This window comes from Chroicocephalus ridibundus, chromosome 2, assembly GCF_963924245.1.
Source record: "Chroicocephalus ridibundus chromosome 2, bChrRid1.1, whole genome shotgun sequence".
NCBI lineage: Eukaryota > Metazoa > Chordata > Aves > Charadriiformes > Laridae > Chroicocephalus > Chroicocephalus ridibundus.
This window is the reverse complement of record NC_086285.1, coordinates 94086644-94110992: the sequence shown is the minus strand read 5'-3', so window position 1 is coordinate 94110992 and position 24349 is coordinate 94086644. Positions and strand designations below refer to the sequence as shown.

The following is a 24349-nucleotide window of genomic DNA, read 5'->3' as shown; positions in this document are numbered from 1 at the left end:
GTGGATTTTTTTTTTCTTTTAGTTAATATTGTGGTATTTATGTAACTCTGCACTATTTATATAAGAGATTACAGGCTAGAGAAACAGGGTGCCAGAAACCTCATGAAGTTCAACAAGGGCAAGTGCAAAGCCCTGCACCTAGGGAGGAACAATCCCATGCACCAGTACAGGCTGGGGGCCAAGCCAGCTGGAAAGCAGCTTGGCAGAACAAGAACAGGGGGTCCTGGTGGACACCAAGTTGAACACGAACCAGGAATACGCCCTTGCCGCAAAGAGGAATAATGATATCCTGGACTGCCATAGGCAAAGCATTGCCAGGAGGTTGGGGGAGGTAGTCCTTCCCCTTTATTCAGCACTGGTGAGGCCATGCCTGGAGTACTGGGTACAGGGCAGGGCTCCCTGGTACAAGAGAGACATGGACGTACTGGAGAGCATCCCACAAAGGGCCACAGAGATGGTTAAAGGACTGGAGCATTTCTCCTATCAGGAAAGGCTGAGGGAGCTGGGACTGTTCAGCCTGGAGAATAGAAGGCTTGGGGCATCTTATGAATGTATATAAATACCTGAAAAGGGGATGGAAAGAGGATGGAGCCGGGCTCTTTTCAGTGTGCCCAGCAGAAGCAATGAGCACAAACTGAAACACAGGAGGTTCCCTCTGAACATCAGGCAACACTCTTTTAACTGTGAGGGTGACCAAGCAGTGGCACAGGTTGCCCAGAGAGGTTGTGAAATCTCCATCCTTGGAGATATTTTGAAGGGGTCTGGATGTTGTCCCAGGCAACGGGCTCTAGCTGGCCTTGCTTGAGCCAGGGGTGGGGACCAGATGACCTCCAGAGGTCCCTTCCACCCTCAACCCTTCTGTGATCCTGTGATTGTTCTTAAACCTTTACGATATAAAAAAAAAGGTTAAAGTCGTGATGATTCTGAAATAGATCATCTCTGTGTTATGTCTTTAATATTGAAGTTAGGAATTATGAGAGTAAAGCTCACCGTTAATTTATGTATAACTACTTTCTAAGAAGAGTAATCTTTCTGCTTGCCTAGTGTGTGCCAGCATTATCAACTTAATCCACTTGAACGTCTTGTAAGAATTCTGTTAAAATTTACTTTATGGGGGGATTTCTGAGTTGAATGTGTGACTCTATTTGACTATCAATAATACTGAAATTAGGCAATGGCAATCAAAGTGTACCTAAATATCTCCTTTACTTCATCAGTACAAATACATCAGCAAAAATAGAGAGGAGCCAGTCGTCTGATTTATAAATGCTGAGAACCTGGACCAGAGCACTTAGAAGATGATCTGTTCTCATGGGAAATCCTCAGCCTTGGAGGCACTAAAAATGAAATCACTCAAATGCTTATCCAACTAATCATAAGGGATAATACAGCTTTAGAATAAAAGATTACCAGTTGGCAGAAAATATGATGGAAGACAGTTAAGGGCTGTGAAATGAGGTTTATATGATTCAGTGAAGCTTTGCACTGAACTCTGTTTGTTAAGTGTCAGTGGAATACTGATAGTGGTGTACCCAGAAAGGTGAAAGCCTGGTCGAGGAGTATGATGTGATTCACGGGGGGTGGGGGGTGTGTTGATGTCAAGGTGGGAGGGTAGGAGGAGCTGCTTTCGAACAGGTAGTGTGTTGGTCAGCGGTGGAAAGCAGCATTCACATCTCCGCGGTGTGACCTGCGATGGGAGATGCAGAGAGCTGACATGTTTGTCTTCAGGGATGGGCTGAGGAGAGGAGTTGCAAGAGAGGAAGGATGGAGCGGTTGTGCGATGCTTCGAGTTAGGCTGCTGAAAACAGTTTGGAGAAGGAGAGAGAGGAGAGGAGAGCTGTTACTGTTCAGAGACAGTCACGTGGACACAGGTCCGTTAAAGCACCTTGTGTGCATGTCTGCTGAACATCCTATTCATTGTAGCTTTAGCAAAGTGACCTTCTTTTTAAAAGTTGGAATGACGGCTGCAGACTTCCAGCCGAATAATACCATCTGTAATGAGCTAACTACTTCCCATTTGAGCCACTGCTGCTCCAGGAATTAGTGCTTGAAAACCTTGGTACACCTAGACGATAGGGGAGAGCTTCTAGAGGACATTGTTGTGAGTAAGAGTGTATAGAGGACTGTTCACTTGCCTTTGTTTCTCAGCTTTTAGTAAAAACTCGTTGAATCCTTTCAGTTCCTAATAGGCTGTGCTCAGATACTAAGCTCTCCGTTTCTATAATGCCATGTATTGCTTGTTCGGCATCTTTTTAATTAGTGACATTTTATTTAGTCCAAATTAAATATGCCAGATGTAGCTGATTTAGTGGCTAACAATGATGAGTGAGGGGAGGGAGGGAGAGCTAACATTATATAGCCGTCTGTTCTCAGGGAAGTTGGTTGTTTTTTTTTTTTTTTTTATTTCTAGTTCCACAAGAGAAGTTGGAGTGGTAACCATGGCAGCAGGGAATTTGTCCCTGTAAGCTAAGCAAAGGATTGGGTTGTGTGGGTTTTTTTGTGTTTGTTTTTTTGTTTGTGGTGCCCCTACTAGGAGGAGATGGGGTATGCAAAATGGTCTGGAGCAAGCCCTGGGGAGGGAGCTCGGAGCAGATAAGTCAGAGGCGCTTGCCGTGGAATTAAAACTCGTGCCGTGGCATGGTGGATGGGTGCAGCAATGAAGCAGAGCAGCGAGAGATGCGAAAAATTTCTTGGTAACTTGGATCTCTACGCTAGGTGTTTTGGGGCAGGGTGGTTAGACGCTGTGCGCTAATAAATCTCTTGTCTGGTTGTGTTCGGCTTTTCTCCAATATTTTTCTCACTTTTTTCTACTGAAAATGAGTAATTCTTAGCAGGTTGGAAGGGAGTGAGATTTGCTTGGGGCTAGCTGCATTCGAGAGAGAATATCTGGCTTAGTCATGATGACATAACCCCAGATTTTGCATCAGCCCCAGAAACTTTTGATATATCGATCTTGACTTGGGGGGAAAACCATTGTTTTCCTCCGATGTCTAAATTTACTAAAAATTAAACAGCAGAGCAGTTTTATGTAGCAGTTTCCCATTAAAGCAGTTGCTGAAAATGAGAATTATAGGCGCATGGAGGAGAGGATAACATGAGCCCTCTTCTCCCACTGATGTAACTTTTCCTGGGCTAAGATCTGCAGGGGGTTAATTCTGGCCACACAATCGATGCTTACACAGTTGCGCAGAAATACTCTCCCAACGCGAGCAGCTCTGTTAAAGGCATTTATTGTGTGCGTGTGACAAACTGACCCATAAAACATCCCGAACGTTGCAGGCAGCAACAATTAGCCGATACTTGCTGCTTGAAATCGCTGGCTTCCAGAGACGGTAGCTTGGGAGATGAGAAGTTAAGCAGTATTGCTGAATACTGTACAGCGAGGAGGCAGCTGACGGCCGGGCATTAGGGATGCTTTGCCATGCTGCTGTAGTTAAGCCTGTCACCCACTCGTTATAAAGCACCCCTCTTTTATTGTCGGAGCAGTATGAACTCAACCTTATTGGGAAAAACCTATTGTGCGTTGCGACTGATGCTATCGGAGTGCAGGAAGTTTATATTTCCAAGGTGTGCATGAGCTTTTGGGATTTTCAGCACACAGAGGCCGTTAGGCAGCGAGTTTCATGGTGTGTTCATACTTCAGGTTCCCATCAATAAATGGTCATCGTTCCTTGAGTTATAGCCAGTCTTGGTTAGGAGTTTTTCTCCATGTTTTGTTTTTCTTCCCATTAGCTTCCATTACCTTTTTCACTGCCCTAAGTTGCTCTCATCTTCATATTTTCACACTTTGGTTGGTTGGAGCCCTGTATTGTGTTTCCGTGTGATATACCATACTTGATTCTTCTCTGATCAAGCTATGCATCTTAAGTTCATAGAGTTTTTCTTAAAAAGTTTCTTTTTTTTTTTTGTTTTAGTTTCCAGCTTCCCCTTCTCTCCCGGCAACTTTGGTGTAACTGCCTGGTCTGGGATGTCAGCGTTGGTTCATCAGGATGTGGAGGGGAATAAAGGGACTCTTGTAAAGACAGAGAATGGATTCTTTTTTTTAATCTAGTGCACCTTTGTATGTGTCATGAAAACTCTTTTTATCCTGCTGTTGTCAATTCTGGCAAGACTTGTCAGATCTCGGAGCTGGGCTCTCAGCTGAGACCTTGCATTCATTAATTTTTTAAATTTATTTTAGCCTTCAGGGCTGTAGAGAAAACCTTAGGAACTCTGCACTTGCAAGCACCAGGGAACAAATTTAGAAGCCCTAAAATCTTTGGCTTTTTCATTCCTTGTGATTACTTTTTTGGGGGGGAGGGAGGAAGAAACAGGAGTGGGAAGAGGCTCTATCTTTTTCTTCCTCTGTATTGCATTCTAAGTTTGCAGTTTCTGTCCAGCTCTGCGTCTTACGCTTGCTTAGATTCCTTTGCTACCAGACTAGGTAAATTGGATTGCAGTTGTTCAAGACAAATTTCATAACTACTGGTTCTTAAAATAATGTGTTTGTTTTGTCATGTCTGGACATTCCAAATATAGCTTATTTGGCATCATCCCTGATCGTTGGGCTGTTGTTGTTGTTTTATTTTATTTCTGTTATTATATCAACCACAGTCAAAATCCCAAGGTCCCATTGTATCAGATAAGAGACAGTGACTGCCCCAAAGGTTTCCCCACGCGTTAAAAATGCACGTATTTTCAAATACTAATCCTCAATGTCCAAAGGCATCTTTGAAAGTGGTCTCTGATCCCTTTCCTCGTAATACGTAGCTGGACGAGTGCATGCAAGTGGTGGGCTGGACCCGAGTCTACCTATATACACAACCTTTAATGGCCTTCCTGTTTTCTGCTCTGCAAACTCTCTGCTCCTTTCCCCTTAGAAAAGCGTGCAAGGGAAGGGGAATTTTGTGGAATACCCATGTAGGAGTTCTACTTGGACAATAGTCAATCAGAGCGAGAAGCCAATTGTACCTTGCCGGCCTCTGTGCTGAAATGGATTTCTGGCTCATAGGGTGGCCTGGGCACTCAGATGGCAAGTGCCTCAGCTGCAGTTGTCACCCTGTCCTACTGGGAAAGAAGGAGCCATCCAAGCCTTCGGGACCTGCACCATTTTTCTAAATCCTATGGGAAGCTGCTCCCTGGAGCCTTGCTGCGATGTCTGCCAAGTTTCAAATTAATGTGGTTCTTGTGGTTGAAAGCCTGTGCAGCAAGGAAGATGTGGTAATAATTCCTTTTCTACAGAGTAATTTATAATGGCAAAACAATTTAAAATACTCAGTAACTAGCCTGGTTACTTAAGAATTTTAATCAAGAAATTATTATGGTTTTTCTTTGTATTACCCTTTCTAGGGCTGTTAGCGACTTAAATTGTGTTTGCAAGAAGTTTTCTACTAAACCTTTCTCTTGGAGCAAATTCAGCCAATAAATAACACATTCTGTAAGCACAGCTGAGGAAGATTGCAAACTATCTAGGGATAAATTGCACAATAAAATATATGAAAGATAAAGGTTAATGCCAGCAACATCACTTAATGTCTTTCATTACATAATCAAAGGAGTGTAACAGTGCCTGTAATATCTTTTTTTTTTCCATACATAAAGGATCTCGAAACTAGAAAGGATTTTTGCATGAAAAGCAATTGCTGTTGGGAGGAGCTGCGTGGAGAGCAGGGAGCTCATTTACGGACTTATAATCAAAACTAATGGGAACTGCTGGGTGTGGGAGGATGCAGGCGTAGAAGAAAATCTAAGCTGTGAGTGCTGTGACCACAGGAAGAGCCTGGACCCCCAGATTGGAGAGTGGATGCGCTGGCTGTTGCTGGGCTGCCTTCCCGCTGGTGTGGACTGGTGCTGTGTCAAAGCCTATCTAAACTGCTTCCCAAGCTTTCTCTCTTCCAGCATCCTGCAAATACCCAGAAGCTTCAGCAAAATTCATAAAGGCCTATTGTTACTCTTAAAGGGATTGAAAATTAGTCTCTCTCCTTTCTTTTACCTAAAAATGAGAAGCAAACGAGGAATCGAGTGGGAAGACGTGAAAATGTCAGATGGGTCAAATCATTTACCCGAACATGTGAGCATTAAACCAAAGCGGGAAAGAGTGAAACAGCTTTTGGGGGATACTATCACAAAATCAGTGTGCTGTCTGTATGTAGACATGTATCACTTAAAACTGCATTCTGCTATTTATTTGTAAAATATAGAAATTATAGGGTAGTAACTTACAGTTCCCAAACCTTCAGCCTCTAAGTATGTGACTACATGCTGGAATAAATCTTCCGTTCATGCAGGCAGTGGTTATGTCTTGAAAACATGCTCTGTACAGTCTTTTCTTAAAAGTACATTGCACAATTCACACCTTTGTATACAAATAGCTGAGATTTTTGAAGAAGCTTCGATGCAGTTGCTGTACAAGCCTAAGCTTATACAGAGGGCATTAGTACTTTGAGAAGTTAGAAACAGATAACGAGTATAGACTTCATCCAGTCTCTCCGTAACAAATAGCCATTTTCACACGTAATTTTGAATGAGAGGAGGAAAAGCTTTGGCTTGTTTTTAGAATATTCGGGTTTTAACCTTTAATAGTACCTCAGATGTGCTCATTGTATTTGTTCCTTTAAATGTGCTTTGCCTATATGCAACATCACACACTTTGCTTGTTTTTTTAAGCTCAAGTGTCAACAATTGCAGTGGGTAATTATGCCAATAGTGCAGAGAGACATGTTTGCTTGATTAGTCATCATGGCCTGAATTCAGCCAGTATAGCTTACAGCATCCAGCTGAAGTCCGGAGTCCGGAGTTTAGATTCCTTCTGTAGCTAGCAGAGAGACACAAATGCCTTTGTCATGTGCTTTAGATCTTAAGTTACCTCACCTCTCTCCCTTAGCTTCAGAAGGAATTTAACTCTCTAAAATTACCTGGGGTGAACGTGGGCCTGGGTGTTCATAGATGACCAGTTCGGAGGCGCAAACCCTCCAAATATAGACGCTGACTTGAACCTGGTGCTAATCCCGCCCTGCCCAGCTCTGCCCACACCCCTGTGATTCCCCAAACCTCTCTCACTGGTATGACCCTCATAGATTATTTTGCTTTAATATTGGTCTTTGATGACCACTGAACATATGATGATACTGTGATTTCCCTTTCAAGTCAAGTTATTCCTCTGACTCAGGGAAATGGGTTTAAAATTCAATAGCCCTGCAAGTAGGGACAGAATTAGGGTTTTGCACATGGCCAACTTAAGTATTTTTTTTTTTTAATGCTGTTCTGAATATGAAAGTCAAAGCCCAGGATCTTGATCGTACAACAGTTGTTCTCCTTTGTTGTTCATAGGCTTTTAGATGTGTACCTAAATATAGTATATGCCAGAGGAGAGAGTTAATGTTGCTATGAGAACCTTAACCTCAGCGTTTCCTAGGGTTTTATATTTATATATGGGGGGGGGGGGGAAGCAATGATCAAATAACTCACAGTTGTTTTTCTTTTATAAGGAAGTACTCTGTGATGCCTTGTGTATAAGCGATCCTATCTGCAATGTATTGCTGTTGCTGCTGCTGTTTGTCTGAAGGGCTTTTTTCCTGCATGAGCTGTGCAACACAGGAGGCAAAAAGAGCCATAGGGTTGACCTATATATTTATGGCATTGCAGCACTTGAAATTCCCATGTCTTATAAAGCTGCCTTAATGCTGCTGGGCAAGTACGAGGGGACTGGCTGGTGCTTCAGTGTGTAGATGTGGTTGACTGAGTTGCTTCCCTGCCCGGTGTGCACAGAGCGTGCTTAGAGGCTTTTCTTTATCAAAGGTTTGAGACTTTAGGAAGCAAAACCTTCCTTTTTTTGTTGCTTCTTCAACTAGGCAGATAGTAGTTCGCGGGTAACCTGCATGCAGAGCTTGAGTCTTCAGCAGCTTTGAGTTGGCTGATCCTAATTGAAAGCTTCCCCAATTCCTCCAGTGACTCTGACTCTGCTCTCGTGAGCCCATGAGCTTTGAGTACAGAAAGCTTTCAGAAAAATCATCTCATCAAAACAGGGTTCCAGTGAAAACAGCAAGTATCTGCCTGCTACATAGGTGCCTTCTGCAATAAATCGCTCCTTCTGCTTGCTCAAGGTACATGCATTTCAGTTCCATTTTCTTCCTGTACACCTCACTGGTGGTACAGTTCTCACGTCTGAACAATCTTGACAAGTGAAATCCCAGGCGTGAAAGTCAAAACTTGCTGGACTGATTTTCTGTTTGCATAGCTCTTGGTAATGACTCTTCAGTGCATTTAGTGGCTTTCTGTGGTGTCTCTGATCTTCATCTCTTACAAAGGGAAACTCTTGAAAAACTAGTGTACTAAAATCTTTTATCTATTAGATTTCAGTCAGATTTCTGTTAACTGGTACTCTCTCCTTATACTTAGTGTGGAGTCATAATCCAGGATAACAAAGGTTGGTTTGCACTGATATGAATTATACCATGATTAATTTCAGATTCTAGAACGCAAGTTTGGATCCATTCGATGCTGAAGATTTTCAGCATAACGTCATTTAAAAGAGTGAATTTTTATGGTAATTGTATATAGTCATAGGTTTTCTTTTGCAGAAAGAGGAAAAAATAGCACAAATAGAAAAGTGGAGAAGTAATGTGACCATGACACAACTGGGTTTTTTTGTCCTCATCCCTAATAACGTTTGTGTTACTTGATGCACACAAAATACTGCAGCGAGGATGAGGAACTGAGGCTGGAAGATGGAACAGCCGTGAGGGTACTCAAGATATGCGACCCATTATATGAAACCACTGAAGTGATGAATATTAATGTTCTTTTAAATTTTTAATTTTTAAGTCTGTCTGTCTTTCAAAAAAGAAAGAAGGGGGGGGGGAAGCTTGGAGGAAGAATTCTTCCCAGAACAATGGTGCAGTCTGTTATCTGCTCCTTTGCACTGTAAAGCACTGAATGTTCAGCCAATATAGTGCTCTGGTTGGCTTAGCATTCTTAGCCTTAATTTTGAATAGAAGGTGCCTTGTGCTGCTGACGTAATTAGGGCCTTTTGTAAATCACTGTTGCAGGCAGTCTGCTGTTGCATTTCACTGCATTTCTCGGAGGGATGCAGGGCAAAAGTGTCAGATGAACTTTCTGAACCCCTCTTCAGGCTAAAGTGTTTTCATTATTGGAGTGTTTTATTCAGATTGAATTCTGCTTCATTTTCCTTTGGAGATAATAAGCCCCGAATCAATTTTGCAAGCGAAACAGTGTTTCTGGTGGAAGAAGTTTGAACAGGGAGCCCTTGACATCTTAAAGTAGGAGATGCTTCCTTGAAAAAATAAATAAAAAAAAAAAGATAGGAAATGTGAAGGGTTTGGATTTGACCAACTGACTTTAAATTAAGTCCTCTCAGTGATACAGGAATATTGCTATCTGCCTCTTTTGTCACGGAAACGGTCGGAAAGTTTGAGCTGAAGCTTTGTCGTCGAGCTGGTTTCATATTTGTGGTTAGATGTCATGCGTTGTGTGGGGACATAAAATCCCCTCGCCTTTCAAGTAAGCCTCTTAGGGACTGCTGCAGCCTTGCCCTCACAGAGGCATGGGGTTTTGACTCACTTCTGTCCTTCTCCCATCCTCGAGGGCAGGGTTCAGCTCAGGCCGTTACGTCCCCTCCTGATGCAGTCTTTTATATCCATGATGTCAGTGGTGATACATGGCCTTGTGCCGTCCTTGATAGCAAACACGGCACTATTAATAGCTGGTGAAGTTAACTTGCTCATTTCTGCGTTCACGCCGTCCACCCACCACACTCCTGTCCCTGAGCTTTAAAGGCATCACTGAAACCCCCTGAATGAACGTTCCCACATATGTAGGGTCGCTCCAATAGTTGCTGTGGTGTGGGAATTGCCTGCAGGGCCCGATGTGCAGGAAATGGGAACATGGTCTTGCAGCAGAGTCGCACGCCGAAGACCGGCCCAATGCTGTGCACCCCATACTGGCTTTTGGGATGCTGGTGTACACCAGGATAGCTGGCATCAGCTCAGACTCTGGACAAGGAGGGGGAAGGTGGGACACCTATCCGTGACCCCTTTCATATGAAGGGAGCACGGCAGGAATGGGCGTAAAAGACAGCTGAGGCATTCTTCCAGTGGCCGTGCTCCATTAAGTCTTCCCAAGCTTGGGAAAAGCATGGTGATGGTCTCACGGCTCGTTCTTTTCCACCTGCGAGGACTCAGCAGAATGGCTTTCCTCTCCTCTGGGACTCGGCAGTGACGTGGATGAGTTGCAGCCTGGCCTATCTCGCTGCCTTCTCCCCAGCAGGGAAGGAAGAGAGGGGGTTTTTTGTGCTTCAGGTGTTGCAAAAGCGGCGATTCCCCCGGCATGTGGCTGGTGCGGGCTCCCCTGGGAAGGCTGAGGCAGGGAGCGTAGGGCTCTGCTGCTCGGTGACTAATGAATGAATGAATGATGTCACCAGGTTGGTTCCCGAGGCAGGAAATCCATCCCAAATAGCTCAGTTTCAATAGAGAAAGTGGAGTCATGTGCGCAGAGTAAGCCGAAAGTAGAAAGGAGTTCTTTCAGCACCACCGTTTTCCGTTGTGTCACTCCTTTCCCATCTATTGAGAGAAAAAAATAAAACTGAAGTGGGTCTCGGTCCCTCCCCGTTCCCCGCTGAAGCCAAAAACAAAATAGCAACTTTCTGGCTTGTTAAACGCTGGCTTTTCAGTCTGCCTGTGCGTCCGGAGAGGGGAGGCGAGAGCAGCTCTCCCCTGTTCGCAAACCGGTGTGATTTCTGTCGGGCACCTCGGGCACACGGTCCCTCCGGTCCCTGCCGTCCCCTTCCCTGCTTCGGGGGGCTGCGGGGCGGGCTGGGGCTGGGGACGGTGTCCCGGCACTCGCCTCCCCTGCCTCCGCGGATGGAACGCGCTGCTCCGCTGTCAGATGGGTGCTAACTACAGAAAACAGACTGTCCCGCAAGGCAGAACCCGGAGGCAACCTACCCCGCCTAAAAAAAAAAATAATATAGACATATATAAATTTCGGTGTGCGTGAGGATGCCTCTGAGTTGGTGAAGCGTTGGCAGGGGTGGGAGCGCAGCTGTAACGTTGTACGGCGGGCATGCCTTCCCCGGAGCTACAGCAACCGGGATTCCCCCCCCACCCCGCCCCGTCCCCCCGCCCCGGTCCCCTCCCTCTCTCCTCTCCCCTCCGGAGCCTACTTCTGAAAGAGCTGCCTCATCCCTGCTGTCAGATGAAGCCGTTTCCTGAACGCGCGGGTTTGAGTCACTTGGGCTCGATGAGGCTTTAACTCCTCCCTCACTGGGCTTGAATTTGCACGGAGCCGGGGTGGGGGGAGGAAGGGGAAGGCAGGCGGGGAGGCGGCCGGCGGGCGCTGGGCGTGCGGAGCCGTCGCCGTCGCCCCGCGTCCCCCCGCCGAGCCCCGGGTCCGGCAGCGGAGCGGGGTTGCGGGTCCATCCCGGAGCCGTCGGGAGGAGAAGTTCAAGTGCCGAAGTTGTTGGGGGCGGATGACATCAGCCGCGGGCAGGCCGGGCTGCGGGCAGGCGCGGCGCCGGCGCCGGGGCAGGCAGCACGCCCGCCGGCGGGGCTACGGGTGTCGTCCCCCCCTCCCCGCACATCGGCCTTGCAACTTCGGGGCTGCCGGAGGCAGGGGGGTCTTACCGCGCCCCCCCCTTCCCCCCCCCCCCTCCCCCCGCCGCGGGTGGTCATAAAAACAAATTTCCTTTGTAATTTCTTTCCTTTTTTTTTTTTTTTTTTTTTGAGGTGGGGGGGCGGGAATAATTTGGAAGTCTGATAGTGTGTGGGAAATGATTACATCAGTCGGAGGGAGGGCTAGGATTGGTCTACACGGTGTGGTTTGATTCACTACCGCAAAGATTGCGTGTAACCCTTTGAGTGGAGCTCTGGCAGAGTTGTTTCCCTCCCCAGAAACAGTCCCCATAGCAGGGGCTACGTGACAGGTACGGTACCACCGCCCGCCGGCACCCCGGCCCCCCAGCCCCCCAGCCGCAGGCTACAAAGGGTCGGCGGAGGCAGAGAGCAAACTCTCTCCCAAGAGGCGATCTCTATTTAAAATGCCATCTTGTTCTTCCGACTGCTGCCTTTTACGTGCCGTTGAGGTAAGATTTTTTTCCATGTCGAATTACCCCTCCGTTTTTTTGTTAGATTCGCCTTTCTCTTCGCTAGGATGCGGTGCGTTCTTAAACGCGGAGTTGATTTAAATCTTGGAGCTGCACGTTCACCCGGAGAATAATTTTGCAGCAAGTGTCTCTGGCTTGAGCAGAACAATGCAAAGGGGAAAGCATCTGTATGATTCAAGAGGTGGGGAGAAGGGTTCCTGACTTGTTCTCTCCTCTCCATTAACGTTTAGGATGTGCAGTGTATGCACGTTTGGTTTCGAACTACTTTCAAGCTAGGATCAAAAGAGAAGTCGGGGCAGGGAGAGAAATGTGTGGATTGTGCTAGCTAATTGATCCGCCGGCGAACTGCAAGTGGGACATCCCCAAGCGAAACAATCAAAAGTTGGTGGGGAACAAGAGAGACATTTTTAGTCTTCGGGGTCTTGGCCTGCTCCTCTGTAAATGTTCCGAGGCCTCAGGCAGGATCGTGGAGAAAATTGTGTGTGTTTGACTGGATGCAGTTTCTCTTGCCCACTGTTGCCGAAGTACTCTCTTGATATCGTTTCACAATTGCTTACCTTACACAGCTTTATACAGAACCTGCTCTCTCACTTTTTCTGTGTATGTGGTCATATTAACCCTGCTGAATCTTTGTTTAGTGCAGGGAGGTGTTGGGGAGGGGGGGAGGGGAAATAGGGCAAGGGGGCATCAAGAGAAAGTGTTACAAAGTGAATCATCCATGTCATTTATTCTGGCTGCCAAGGTGCTTGGAACCGTCACGCCAAGAGGATGCTTTTTCTACAGTAGCTGTGTGGTTTTCCTGTGTTCAGAGCTGTTGATCTGTAAGTGTACCCTTTATGTTGCAGGATGTAAAAGTCTTTAGTGAAGATGGAACAAGCAAAGTGGTCGAGATTCTAGCAGACATGACAGCCAGGGACCTCTGTCAGCTGCTCGTTTACAAAAGTCATTGTGTGGATGATAACAGCTGGACTCTAGTGGAGCATCACCCTCACCTAGGATTAGGTAGGGAATGGTCAAAGGGGTGGCATGGTTACCTGGGAACATAAAATATGTGTAATTCGTATTAATGTGCTTCCAGCCGGAACGTTTTCTTTCCACTGCTTTTCTTTGTACAATTAGCTGGTCACATACGTGCTTTTTGTGTATTACAATTTGATGTGTTAAGCGTTTAAAGCCATTTTAAGTCCTCCTCTTATTTCCCATCCTCTGATTTTTTATTACAAAAAAGAAAAATAACTGTCTAATCTTCATGCTAGCGCTCTGTTGCTATCTTGCTGTGTCTGAAGCTATTGCAAATAAACAGCTTAGGCAAATTAAGCTTGATCCTTAGAGTACAGGTCCTGTGAAACAGCTCAGCTCATCACCAGCTGGGAGACCTGGGTGAACAGACTCAGCTTTGCATACCTACAGTAATGCTTATGAAAGCTAGACATGCTGAGGTGGGGGAGGGGGGATGGCTAAACTTGACTTCAGGCAGGGAAAAAATGGTGGCACCACCCGCAAATCCATGGGCAATTTCTGGACCAGCAGTGGCATCTGCTCTCCAGGCGGCAGCTCCTCCACCTGATTGAAATTAAGGTGTCATGGTTACAGTTTCAAGAAGGCAGCAAGAGGAAGAACTGTGGGGAATTAAATAACACTGTGAATTGGTTTAATTACAGTACCTGAAAGGATCTCATGTTATTCAGTCTCGCTTTTCCTGTTATTTTGTGGCACTGATTAGTTGCAGGGTTTTGCTGTGCAGCTTGCAACTGCATATCGCTCAGATATGCCGTCTATAATTCTACGTAGCATACAATAATGCTTTAGAAAGTGTAGCATTTGGAGCATTAGTCAATATACTTCACAGGGAATTTTTTCTAGAAAATAGGGGAAGACAAATCATAAGCGGCGATCACCAGCACTGGAATTGTGAATGCTATCTGTAGCTAACAGAGGTTTTTTATGTCTAAAAATGTAATTCAGAACCCTTACAAATAAAAAAAGGAAACAATTTGCTGGAGATATAATGCCCTAAATCAATACTGCTAAACGCAGATAAATTCACTGCTCTACGGAATAGCACTCAAAAAAAAATAACCATAGGATATCATGATTGTTTAATGGTTTTATTGGGTATCTCTCCTAATATAGAAATACGTGAAAAAATTAACATGAAACACTCACTTGTATATGCCTGTGGTGTGTTTTCAGTTCTGAGGACATAGGACAAGGTGAAGAATTAAGGTATAAATTACAGAATCTTTATCTCTGTAGCTTAATATGCCACATGCGCGCTTCTAACAACCTTTACAAATTTTCAGTTTTATCAATGCTCATTAAGCTACCAGGCTCTCTTTTTCTATATTCTCTTTCCCATCATTGCTGATTACCAAGGTATTGTGTAAACAGAAGCCTTCTCCTTTGTAACCAACATCCTTCTCCTGCCAGATTCATTCAATGATGCCACAATTCAGTGTTTGTGACATCACAATAGCTTCCATGGTGACTAATTGTGCTGTCAAACTCTGGTGTGTGACATCTCTGAATGAATCGGGCAGGAGGCTGATTAGGAAATCAAAAGCTTCTGTTTACACACAAATAACTTGGTAATTAACAATGATGGGAAAAGAGCAAGATACTTATCGGGCTGCATTTATATACGTGGGGACCTGCCTGCCTTGGACCTCTGTTTGACACTGCAGCACAAAGCGGGGCCCCGGCTGTCCCAGAGAAGCAGGGGTGTGCAGGTTGGGGCTTCAGCAGCCACCGCACTTTGTTCCGCAGGGACTTCTCCAGGGCTGTCCTCTGTAAGGCCACGCAGTAGATCTGTGTGAGAAGTAACGCAGCCTGCGAGGGGGTAAAGCGAACAGACAAAGGAAAAAGTATTCAAAGCCTCAAAAAAGAGGTAACGATACAGATTTCCCATATTTGAAAGGATGCGGACAGAAAAGGGAACAGAAGGGTCCATTTAGCGGGAGACAACAACATCCAGTTTCTTGTATTTGGGGACCAAAGTAGACGCTGTGATATATTCAATAAACTTTAAATACCACCTTTCACGCGTCCACCCAGTTTTGGTTGCAGTTTGAATTTTTTGTTACACAGCTGCTTATTTCTAGCTTCTCAGTAGCTTAAATGCTTCCCTGTGTTTCAGAGACTGTTAGATCAAGGTAGTAATTTGTCTGCACCTCAGGTGAAGTTATTATCAGGTGTCTGATGATCCATATTTTTCCCTCTAGAAATAAGATTGCTAGTAAAAGTATGAAGCAGTGGTGAATAGATACTTAGCAGTACGGAAAGAAATATGGTTTAAGAGCAGTGAGAATTCTGTGTTTCTAGAAGACATTATTTCTTACTCAAGACATCCTTGCTGACTTAATGCTGTAGGTGGTAATCTTGAAACCCGCTAAAAGAGGCGAGTTACTTCATTAAGTTCACTGTCTTTTTGTCCCTCCTGGTCTTGCCTAATAATGCTTTCCAAAAGAGCTCAGTCTGCAGAACCAGTTCATCTTTTTACTATTGGGCAGACTGAGGAAATTTTTGAATCCAGCTGCACATTTATCATTGTGGTGCTCTTCTAGGTCCCAGTTTTTAAGGAACCTTCATCCGACTGCTTACTTCGCACACGTAGTCCAGAGTATTCCAAATAACACGTGTGCCTGCAAATAACTTCACCTACTGGACTGCACGAAATATTTGCGTTCTCACTGGAGGCAATGGTGTGACAATTTACCATGAGACTTGCTTAGATTTGACACGTGGAAATGGTTCCTGCTGCAGTATACCACTAGTATCTAAACCACTTTGTGGTCAAGATTTAAGCAGCCTGTGAAACTTGAATTGGTCCCATTATTTCATTTGCAACTAGAAATACACCTAACCTGTTCATAAAATGTGGTATTCTCCCTATGTACTACTTTATGCTTAACTATCATCAGTTTAGGATGGGGACTGAGATATTTGTATTGGACGTAAAAAGAAATAATAATGATGATGAAGACAGACTGTCATGATAGTATGTGTGTGGACACTGAAAGAATCCCTACCCACAAACTTCATTTTTACGGCTCCAGAATTGACTGTATGTCTTAGTACAGTTGAAACAGGAAAGAAAAGTAGTAGGGCCCTGACAAATATGTAGGGTGAGAAGAAAGAATTGCTGCATAGTTTTGTACATAGATTTTCGTGTTTATATGTGCATTGAATTTGATTTGCCTTAGTCTGAACGAATGAAAAGTGGAACAGTTAGACACAGCGCTTGCTAAAATACAAAAACAGGGCGGGCTATTTCACACTTTGGTCCACCTGTCATTTGTAGCGATTCTCTAATTGGGAATTCGGGGCCATGCCTGCTAGTTGTTCACGATGGAATCCAGCTCCTTCTTCCCTATTGTATCACTTCTACAGTTCTGTAGAAGTTTAGATAATAATACAGGGCAATTTTGGGAAAAAAAAAAAAAGGAAAATAAAAAGTCTGTCTTGTTCTTCTAGGAAGTGTGTAGAGGAGAATGAGTTGAGCCTATCAGATAAACTAAAAGGAGACATTGCTGGTCACTTCAGCAGCAATGCCACTTGAAGACAGGCTGGCCTATTGAACTTAATAGACTGACATCTGAGCTTCTAGTTTTGTAGCAGGAAGCTCAAAGCAGGGCTGAGGCTGGGTTGCTGGTGTGTCAAGTGGCAGTTCATACCATCTATACTAACAGTGCAAATTACCAAGGTCTTCCCGAGTGTACAACTTCTGTGAAGTAGTAGCAAACTTCATAGACTAGCTTCCTTTTTACATGTGTGTGCTATGAAATGCTGCTGGTTTTCTTCAAGATGGCTTTCACCATCAAAATGAAAATGTGAACATAAATCAGTGGGAGTATCACCACAAATTCTCAAAAGGGTCTTGGTTTAGTAAAGAAATACATCTAGGTCAGTTGCCTAAAGCCTCTAAGAAACACTCTCTGGGTGTATTTACACAAACTAATGATCAAAACACAAAACAAATTGACAAATGTTTATCTATACTGCATTTCCTCAGGACAGAACGAACAGGACGCGGTTTGTCCCTGCCCTTAGGCAAGCAATCTTCAGTGCATCAGGAAAGTGAAGACCGCAACTTTGTGCAATGACAGAAGCAGGCAGTAGCAGGACATCTGGTCTTTCAGGGTTCATCCTGTGATGAAGATTCATACCAACGTAATTAAATGTTTTTTGGAGGAAGCATAATCTGAAAAACAGAAAGGCCCTCCACCCTCATAGGCCCACCATCCTCATCACAGTGTGGAGGAGATTTGACTTAACCTAAAACCATGACAGTAGCACTAGATCAGCAGCAATACTTGAAACTTCACTGTGAACCCCCTAAATAATGTGGAGGTCTCAGTGATGAATGCTCAGGTGGTGCAAAATGTCCTTCATTAACTGCTACCAACAGCAGTACTGTCGTGTGCATTAGTCAAAGAACTACCCCTTGAAAGTGTTGTTATGGCTAATGCACTAAGAAACACCTTTTTATTTGAGAGCAGCCGAGTATGGAAAATCTTCAATGTTAACCCTTTGAAACACAATCTATAGCAAGGCTGGCCATGGCAAAACCACAGTAGATGCTGAAGTCATCAATGAGCTGGTGATGACTGACAATCTAAATGCAGGTGAGAAAGACAATGGGATCATTCAGAGATAGGTTAAATTTTCAGTCAAAGGACTTACGTGAATCTGCTAAGTTGAATAATTCAAGTGACATTCAAGAGCTTACTACTTTTTGAGATACCAGTAATTGCTTGCTTTCTATCCTGAAAACGCCCCGAGAGAACTTGGGTGGCAGCCTGTCATCATTTCTAACTGTGGGAATGCAAGGATGCGGGAACACAAAGTGGGGAAGGGTCTCGACAAACTTCTTTGGCCAGCAAGTCACACACATTATGGCTAGAGCTTTGCAGAAGTTATTTTTTTGTTTGACCTGATTTTTTATTTCCTGTTATATAAGGGATGAAAGTACTGACTATTAAGACTTTTGAAAAATACCTAAATACTTTCTCGGAAACTTTTGAAGATGTGCCAAGATAATGAGTTCATTAAGTAGTGCACACTTAGCCCAGTTGCCTTCTTTCGAGTTACTGCTTTCAGTGAATTGGATTTGTTAAGCTATCTGTTCATGCTTTGATGTGCCATTCTTTTGACCAGAGAAGTGGTGGTTATGGGGAGTTACCTTGTAACCAAATCTAGAGCAGAAAATTGCCCTGTCATGTGTACAAAACGTTTGTCTCTGTCAGTATTCCTGTAAAGTAGATCCTGTGACCTCTTTCATAATAAACCCCATTGTCTGGCATCTACAATAAAGGCCTGGAGTTCACCTTGAAATGAACTGGTTTGATAGAGTGTGATCAAATAGGACACTGTATTTCTGTGACAGTTCAAGACCTAACGGTGGCCTTTCCGCAACTTTTCTCCCCTTAACTCTGTCCACCTTGCCAGTTTACAGCATATAGCCATCACCAAAAGAAGACGTTTGTGTATATTATTTAAGCTACTGCACTCAAAAAATCTTATGTTCTTTCCTTTCTCAAAACTCTGTGCTTACGAAGCCCTGATGTAGGAAATATTTGAAGAACACTGACATATAATTTTAAACTTTGTAATACTTAAATGCCTCATGGCAGTATGGTTTGAAAGCTATAATATGTTTTGTTAACTTCTTAAAGGTTGTGGTACTCCTGTTCATTGGAAGTTGATCTCGCTGCTTCTGCTGGTTGGCTGTGTGTGTTAATATCATGTTCTCTTTCCACAGAGAGGTGCTTGGAAGATCATGAACTCATAGTTCAAGTCGAGTCCACAATGGGAAGTGAAAGTAAATTTTTGTTCAGGAAGAATTACGCAAAATACGAATTTTTCAAAAATCCCATGGTGAGTCTCGTTATTTAGTTGTTTACACCACAGAGAGAGGGATGGATTGCAATAACATTGCTGGGCGCTGTTATGTCTTAAACATCTTTTTTTTAAAAAAAAAAAAGCAACCAACAAACAGAATTCTTTCCAAAGAAGCTTTAACCAATGTTTAAATTCCTTGTGCTCTCCTCCCAGCCTAAAAACCGCAAGTGTTTTCAAGTTACCAAATATACTTGTTTCAAAATGGCTATTGTTATGTTGGAGAGTGACCGAGACAGGGAAATCTTTGTTGGTTTAAGAAAAACAATCAGAAGTGAAATTTATTCGTTATCTTCAAAGTTACTTGATTTGAAGCAAATTGATCGCTTAGCATGCAATATCCAAACTTTTTAATTTGTGACAGTAATAATTAGAAAAACAACTCCATGTAACCCCTAAAGCACTTACTACATACAAGGAATTTCCGGTTTATCATTGTGTGTTGAACACTGTCTTACCTATGGCTGTGCTGTACTAGTGTGCTCTGCCTTCTTTACTGATCACAGTAACTCGCCATCTCTATGTCCTCATGGATATCCATGCTTGAAAAGTATTGTGTGTCATAACAATACTTATTCCTGGATTTGTAAGATCCTTTGAATGTTGTCATTCTAAACTGTTTGCGGTGTAACTGCTTATTTGGGGATGATTTTTCACATTTTATCTAAACAATTAAGTTGGAAGTTTGATAGGATGAGGGGTAACAGTTTTAAACTGAAAGGGGAAACTTAGATACGAGGAAGAAATTCTTTCCTGTGAGGGTGGTGAGGCACTGGAACAGGTTGCCCAGGGAAGCTGTGGATGCCCCATCCCTGGAAGTGTTCAAGGCCAGGCTGGATGGGGCTTTGAGCAGCCTGGTCTAGTGGGAAGTGTCCCTGCCCATGGCAGGGGGTTGGAACTAGATGATCTTTAAGGTCCCTTCCAACCCGAACCATTGTGTGATTCTCTGTAACGGGCTGTTGTAGCTGAAGAAGGATAACGCAGAGATGGTTTAGGTGAGAACAGATGTGGGGTCAGTTGGGCATTTGTGGTGCCAGAAGAAAAAAGATGCATGAGGTCACATGCAAACTCATTGCTGAAGTTACTGCAGATGACAAATTAATTTATTTCCTCATAGACGCTAATGCACAGTTGCTGCATCCTCGCACGTGTGCTTGCACGTACATTTGTCATCTGCTAGTGCTTGTTTCTGAGGCTGTGCCTTGACTTACTGTGTGAAACATTTCTGTACATGGAGTGTTTGTAATTCTTCACTTCTGTTGATCTTCCCATCTGATAACCTGTGAACATCTGAGTGTTGCACAGAAATTTTGGTATCATAGGAGCTAGCACATTGGTTTCATGTGGTATAGTTTAATTAATAACAGAGCATGGGAGTAAAACCCAGAATGCTTGGCATTCAGTCCCAGGCTCCTGCAATCACAGAATAAATCATTCTTTTGGTGTAAGAATGTGAAGGCTCCCTATCCGTTGCATTAGCTGTTGCCATATGGCACTGTTTCTACACAAGAGAGGCTGGTAAATGTTAGCTTTCATAATTCATTGTGCAACTTACCTGGCAGAAGGGCGATTCCTCTTCAGCCCTTCTCTTTATGCCCTAAAGACCGAAATTTATATTGGCTGAAGAGTGACGAATGTTCTAAACTGGAAACATTTTTGTTGTGATTCATCTTGTTATAATCAGTCATTGTTTTATTTCAGGCATTTCTGCATGTCTTCATGCTTCAAATAATGTTTAAAAACTTCAAGAATGACTTCATGTAATTGCTGTGTATAGTAAATTCAGTGCACCGAATTATATAGGCAGTTTAAAACGTGGCAAATGAAGAGAGGAACTGGAGGAATAAATCTGAAGTCAAGTCATCAATTTGGCAGTCAGAAAACTGTCTGACCTTTGTCATGCAAAGATTCAGTATGAATGAGATATTGTACTGGATGCCTGAAATGGAAAAGCGCTGCAGAAGCACCTGTTTGTGTGTGAAACAATATTTGCTTCTGTGTTTGTGGGATGGGGGAAAAGGAGGTAGATGTCTGCTTTGAGATTATTCAAATCTAGCACGTAAAGCAGGGCATACGACAGAGCCTAATTATTGCACATCTGTCTTGTTCAGTTTTTATTATTTCATTTCATGGAATGCATGCTGACCTATCCTTGCAAGAAAAAACACTGGGCTCTGTTCTGTTACACTGAAATATAAACATACGGGGGTAGATTTTGCAAAGGGCTGTTCTCTTGACAGATTGAAGGGTTTCAAGCCCTGAGCGTAACCTGGATGTTGAACAACCAAATGAAAGCATCAACAGTCATACATGAGTTCTTTCTCATAATTAAGGTCTGCAAATGGCACTTCTTTTGCAGCCTTCTCAGGGACTGAGCAGGTTTTAGGGTCAAGCTGATATAGCACTGAAGAACTGTATTTTGGACAGGAGAGTGCTGTCAAAGATAAAGGTGTATATACTGGAGATCCTGCAGTGTCCCCACCTGGGACTTCTTTTAATGCATTTGCATTCAGCTTATCCCTGTGTGGGCAGACAAAACTTGTTATTCCTCCTGCTCCCCATCTTCCACATGGCAAGTGGAGTTACAGAGAGTTTGTTCGCTCAACAACCTTTCTGGGTGGAGAGGAAAGCACAGAAATTTGGTGGCAGAATATGCAATAAGCAAGGAGTCACTGCATACCCATCCTGCAGGACCATTCATCTTGCCCTTTTCTAGGAACTACAGAGTGTTAGGGATCCCTGAAAGCCCTCAGTAGAAGAGGAAGCAATGGGAAAATGCACTTAGGAAATGCTGCATATCAGATATTTTAAAAATCCACATTCTGTCTGCATGGGTGTTTGGTGAGCAGTAGGAAGGGAAGAACTGCACTTGAAAGCCCTGGTAGTAGTTTCTGTGTCAGGAGATCTCCAAATTGGTTTAAGAGTGATAGTTTCAAAAAATTAATGACTGGAAGAAAATTCCACTTGTTCAATGTAAAAGTGTTCAAATATAACGTGACTTCTAATTGTCTTCTCTTTTTATGTCTAGAATTTCTTTCCAGAACAAATGGTTGCCTGGTGTCAGCAAACAAATGGCAGTATCCCACAGTCACAACTTTTGCAGGTACTGTAAGTTACCCATATGGACAAAGAAAGTTTTGGAGCTGGAGGGAGGAGGTTGAGAGGAATGAAGGGAGAATTCAAAGGTCTGGAAATAGCTGGTCAGAGAAAGACCAGTGTAGTGAGTTAGCGTGTGGTACAAATGTTGAAAACATCTGACAAAGATCTTACCCAGTGGCGTTGAGGTGTAAGTTATAAACACAAAGTATTCATAGCTACGTTCATACATATTTGTGCCATTAATATTCAACTTACTGTGGTTGAATATTAATGACTATTGGTCTGGGTACCTGGTTTGGGCACCTAGTGTTGTTCCTAAAACAGTCTTAGCAGATATATTTCTAGACAAATATACCTTATATAGATATATTTCTAGACAAATGTACCTTATAAAAAGTAAAACGTAAGTACTCTTCTATACATCATAGCATAGGAGAAAGTGTAAAAATAAGTGTGTACATTAGAAGATGGGCTTGAGATGGTGAGAGGTTTTGCTTTTGCTTTTTATGTCCCATGTTTGTGCCTGGCGAGAATTAACAATAAGGACCAACTTCCCCATGGTTCAGCCAACTGTCTGTTCTTTTATATAGAAAAATAATTCCTTAGGAAGTAAGTGTAAGTAGTTACAGAAAATTGTGTGTGGCATTTGCAAAGTAATCCCGCTTAAAGCTCCCCAAGTTGAATTACAGGGGTGTGTACCTTATGCATATGTGTTGGTAGAGTTGTGTAATCTGCGTGGCAGTGGCACGTGCATTGAGTTTCTACTGAAATTTTGATGTCACTGTACAGTTCCTTGCTCGCTCATGAAGGAGCTGTGGTGGTGGCACCATTGGCTGGCCTCCAAGGATGGTGCTGAAGGGTGGGCTACCTCTTTGACCAGTAACTTATTCACTTAAACCTCTCAATTTAAGCACTCCGATCCAAACCTTGTAGTCTGAATCTTTTCCACTGTAGTTGTTTTCTCAAATGGGGGACATTCAGCTTATGAGGCCAAATTAAAACATGGTTTATTTAAAGAGTAATATATTAAGAATATAAGACCATGATGCCTGGAAGACAGTACCATGAATAACAGGCAAGTTATAAAGCAGAAGGCACAAATATGTGAAGAAAGTATGCGTACAGGTAACTGATTTTAGCTTGATTTCTGTCATTTTGCATGTTTGCAAATATGCACTGACTCTCTGCTTAAATACAAGTTTCCACTGACTTTTGAACCAGTGCACTCATTTTGTCCCATAATCACTTCCAAATCCATTAAGTACTGGCTCCAGGTTCACTGAGAAGCACTTAAAACATTAGTATCCACTCTCAGCTGGGAAACAAAACAAAAATCAAACCAATTTCTGGAATTAAAAATGCAGTGAGGTTGCAGTCAGGAACCAAAACTGGTGTGAACAGGCATTGCCACAGAGTGGTAGGAGCAGAGGTGTTCTCACCTTGGACCCATTTTCCTGCAGTGTAAGTGGAGAATTGAGTTTGTTAACACAAGCAGCGGGACTCCCTAAAAGAGCGAGATGTTCTTGAAGATGGGAAAGTTTCGAAACTAGGGTAACTCAAGTAGTAGGGAAAGGAAAGTCTTACAACCTTGTCAGATACAAGAGTTTGCTTCTGGGAAGGCTGAATTAGGTACTGTCCTGGAGAAGCGTAAGTCATGGGGGTTAATAGTGCAAGAGGATGGGGGAAAGAGGATGCGTACATTCTCTTTGGTTTGTTGTCTAACCATAAAAAAGCAATCTTCCTTAAAGAATTTACATTAAATACTCCTTTCCGTTTAAAAAACACACAAACGTTTTTCATAATTTCAATGGCAGTTGTAATTTGTTGAAGGTAAACTTCCTGCAGTCTAGTAGTCATTAAGTGTGTTGCATCTGAGGCCACCTCAAACATTGAGCAAGTGCACTGTTCTTAATTACACCCAAAATAGGGAAGAATATTTAATATAGTCTCATGATATCATATATAATAGCATTAAAAACAACAGGACCTGTTTTTCCTAGTATCACCCTGGCTCAGATATGCAAAAAAGCTTGCATCTTAGTTTATTTTCGGTTTATCTAGCTGGACAGAGAGAATATATTCTCCTTGTGGTCTTTCCCTTTCACAACTGAGAAGTAGATTCATAGTGCAAATAGCAGGAAAGTTGACTGTTCTTTTCCATTCTGTTAGATGAGATGGGGAGAAGGACTGGAAAAAAAATTAGGTTTTAATGCAACTGAGAATTTTGACACAGGGCACTTATTCTCGAGTTTGTTT

The 24349-nt window shown here is 43.3% G+C and overlaps 1 protein-coding gene across 2 annotated transcripts in view; it reads left to right on the top strand.

Annotated features, from left to right (window-relative positions):
* The window catches only part of GRB10 (growth factor receptor bound protein 10), a 152258-nt gene that overhangs the window by 112430 nt on the left and 15479 nt on the right, over nt 1-24349 (top strand). For both annotated transcript variants that reach the window (XM_063326234.1, XM_063326235.1), the window contains 3 exons: nt 12943-13099; nt 18858-18973; nt 22023-22097. In XM_063326234.1, coding sequence (XP_063182304.1) covers nt 12943-13099; nt 18858-18973; nt 22023-22097 — 348 coding nt within the window. The remainder of the gene's footprint in view (nt 1-12942; nt 13100-18857; nt 18974-22022; nt 22098-24349) is intronic.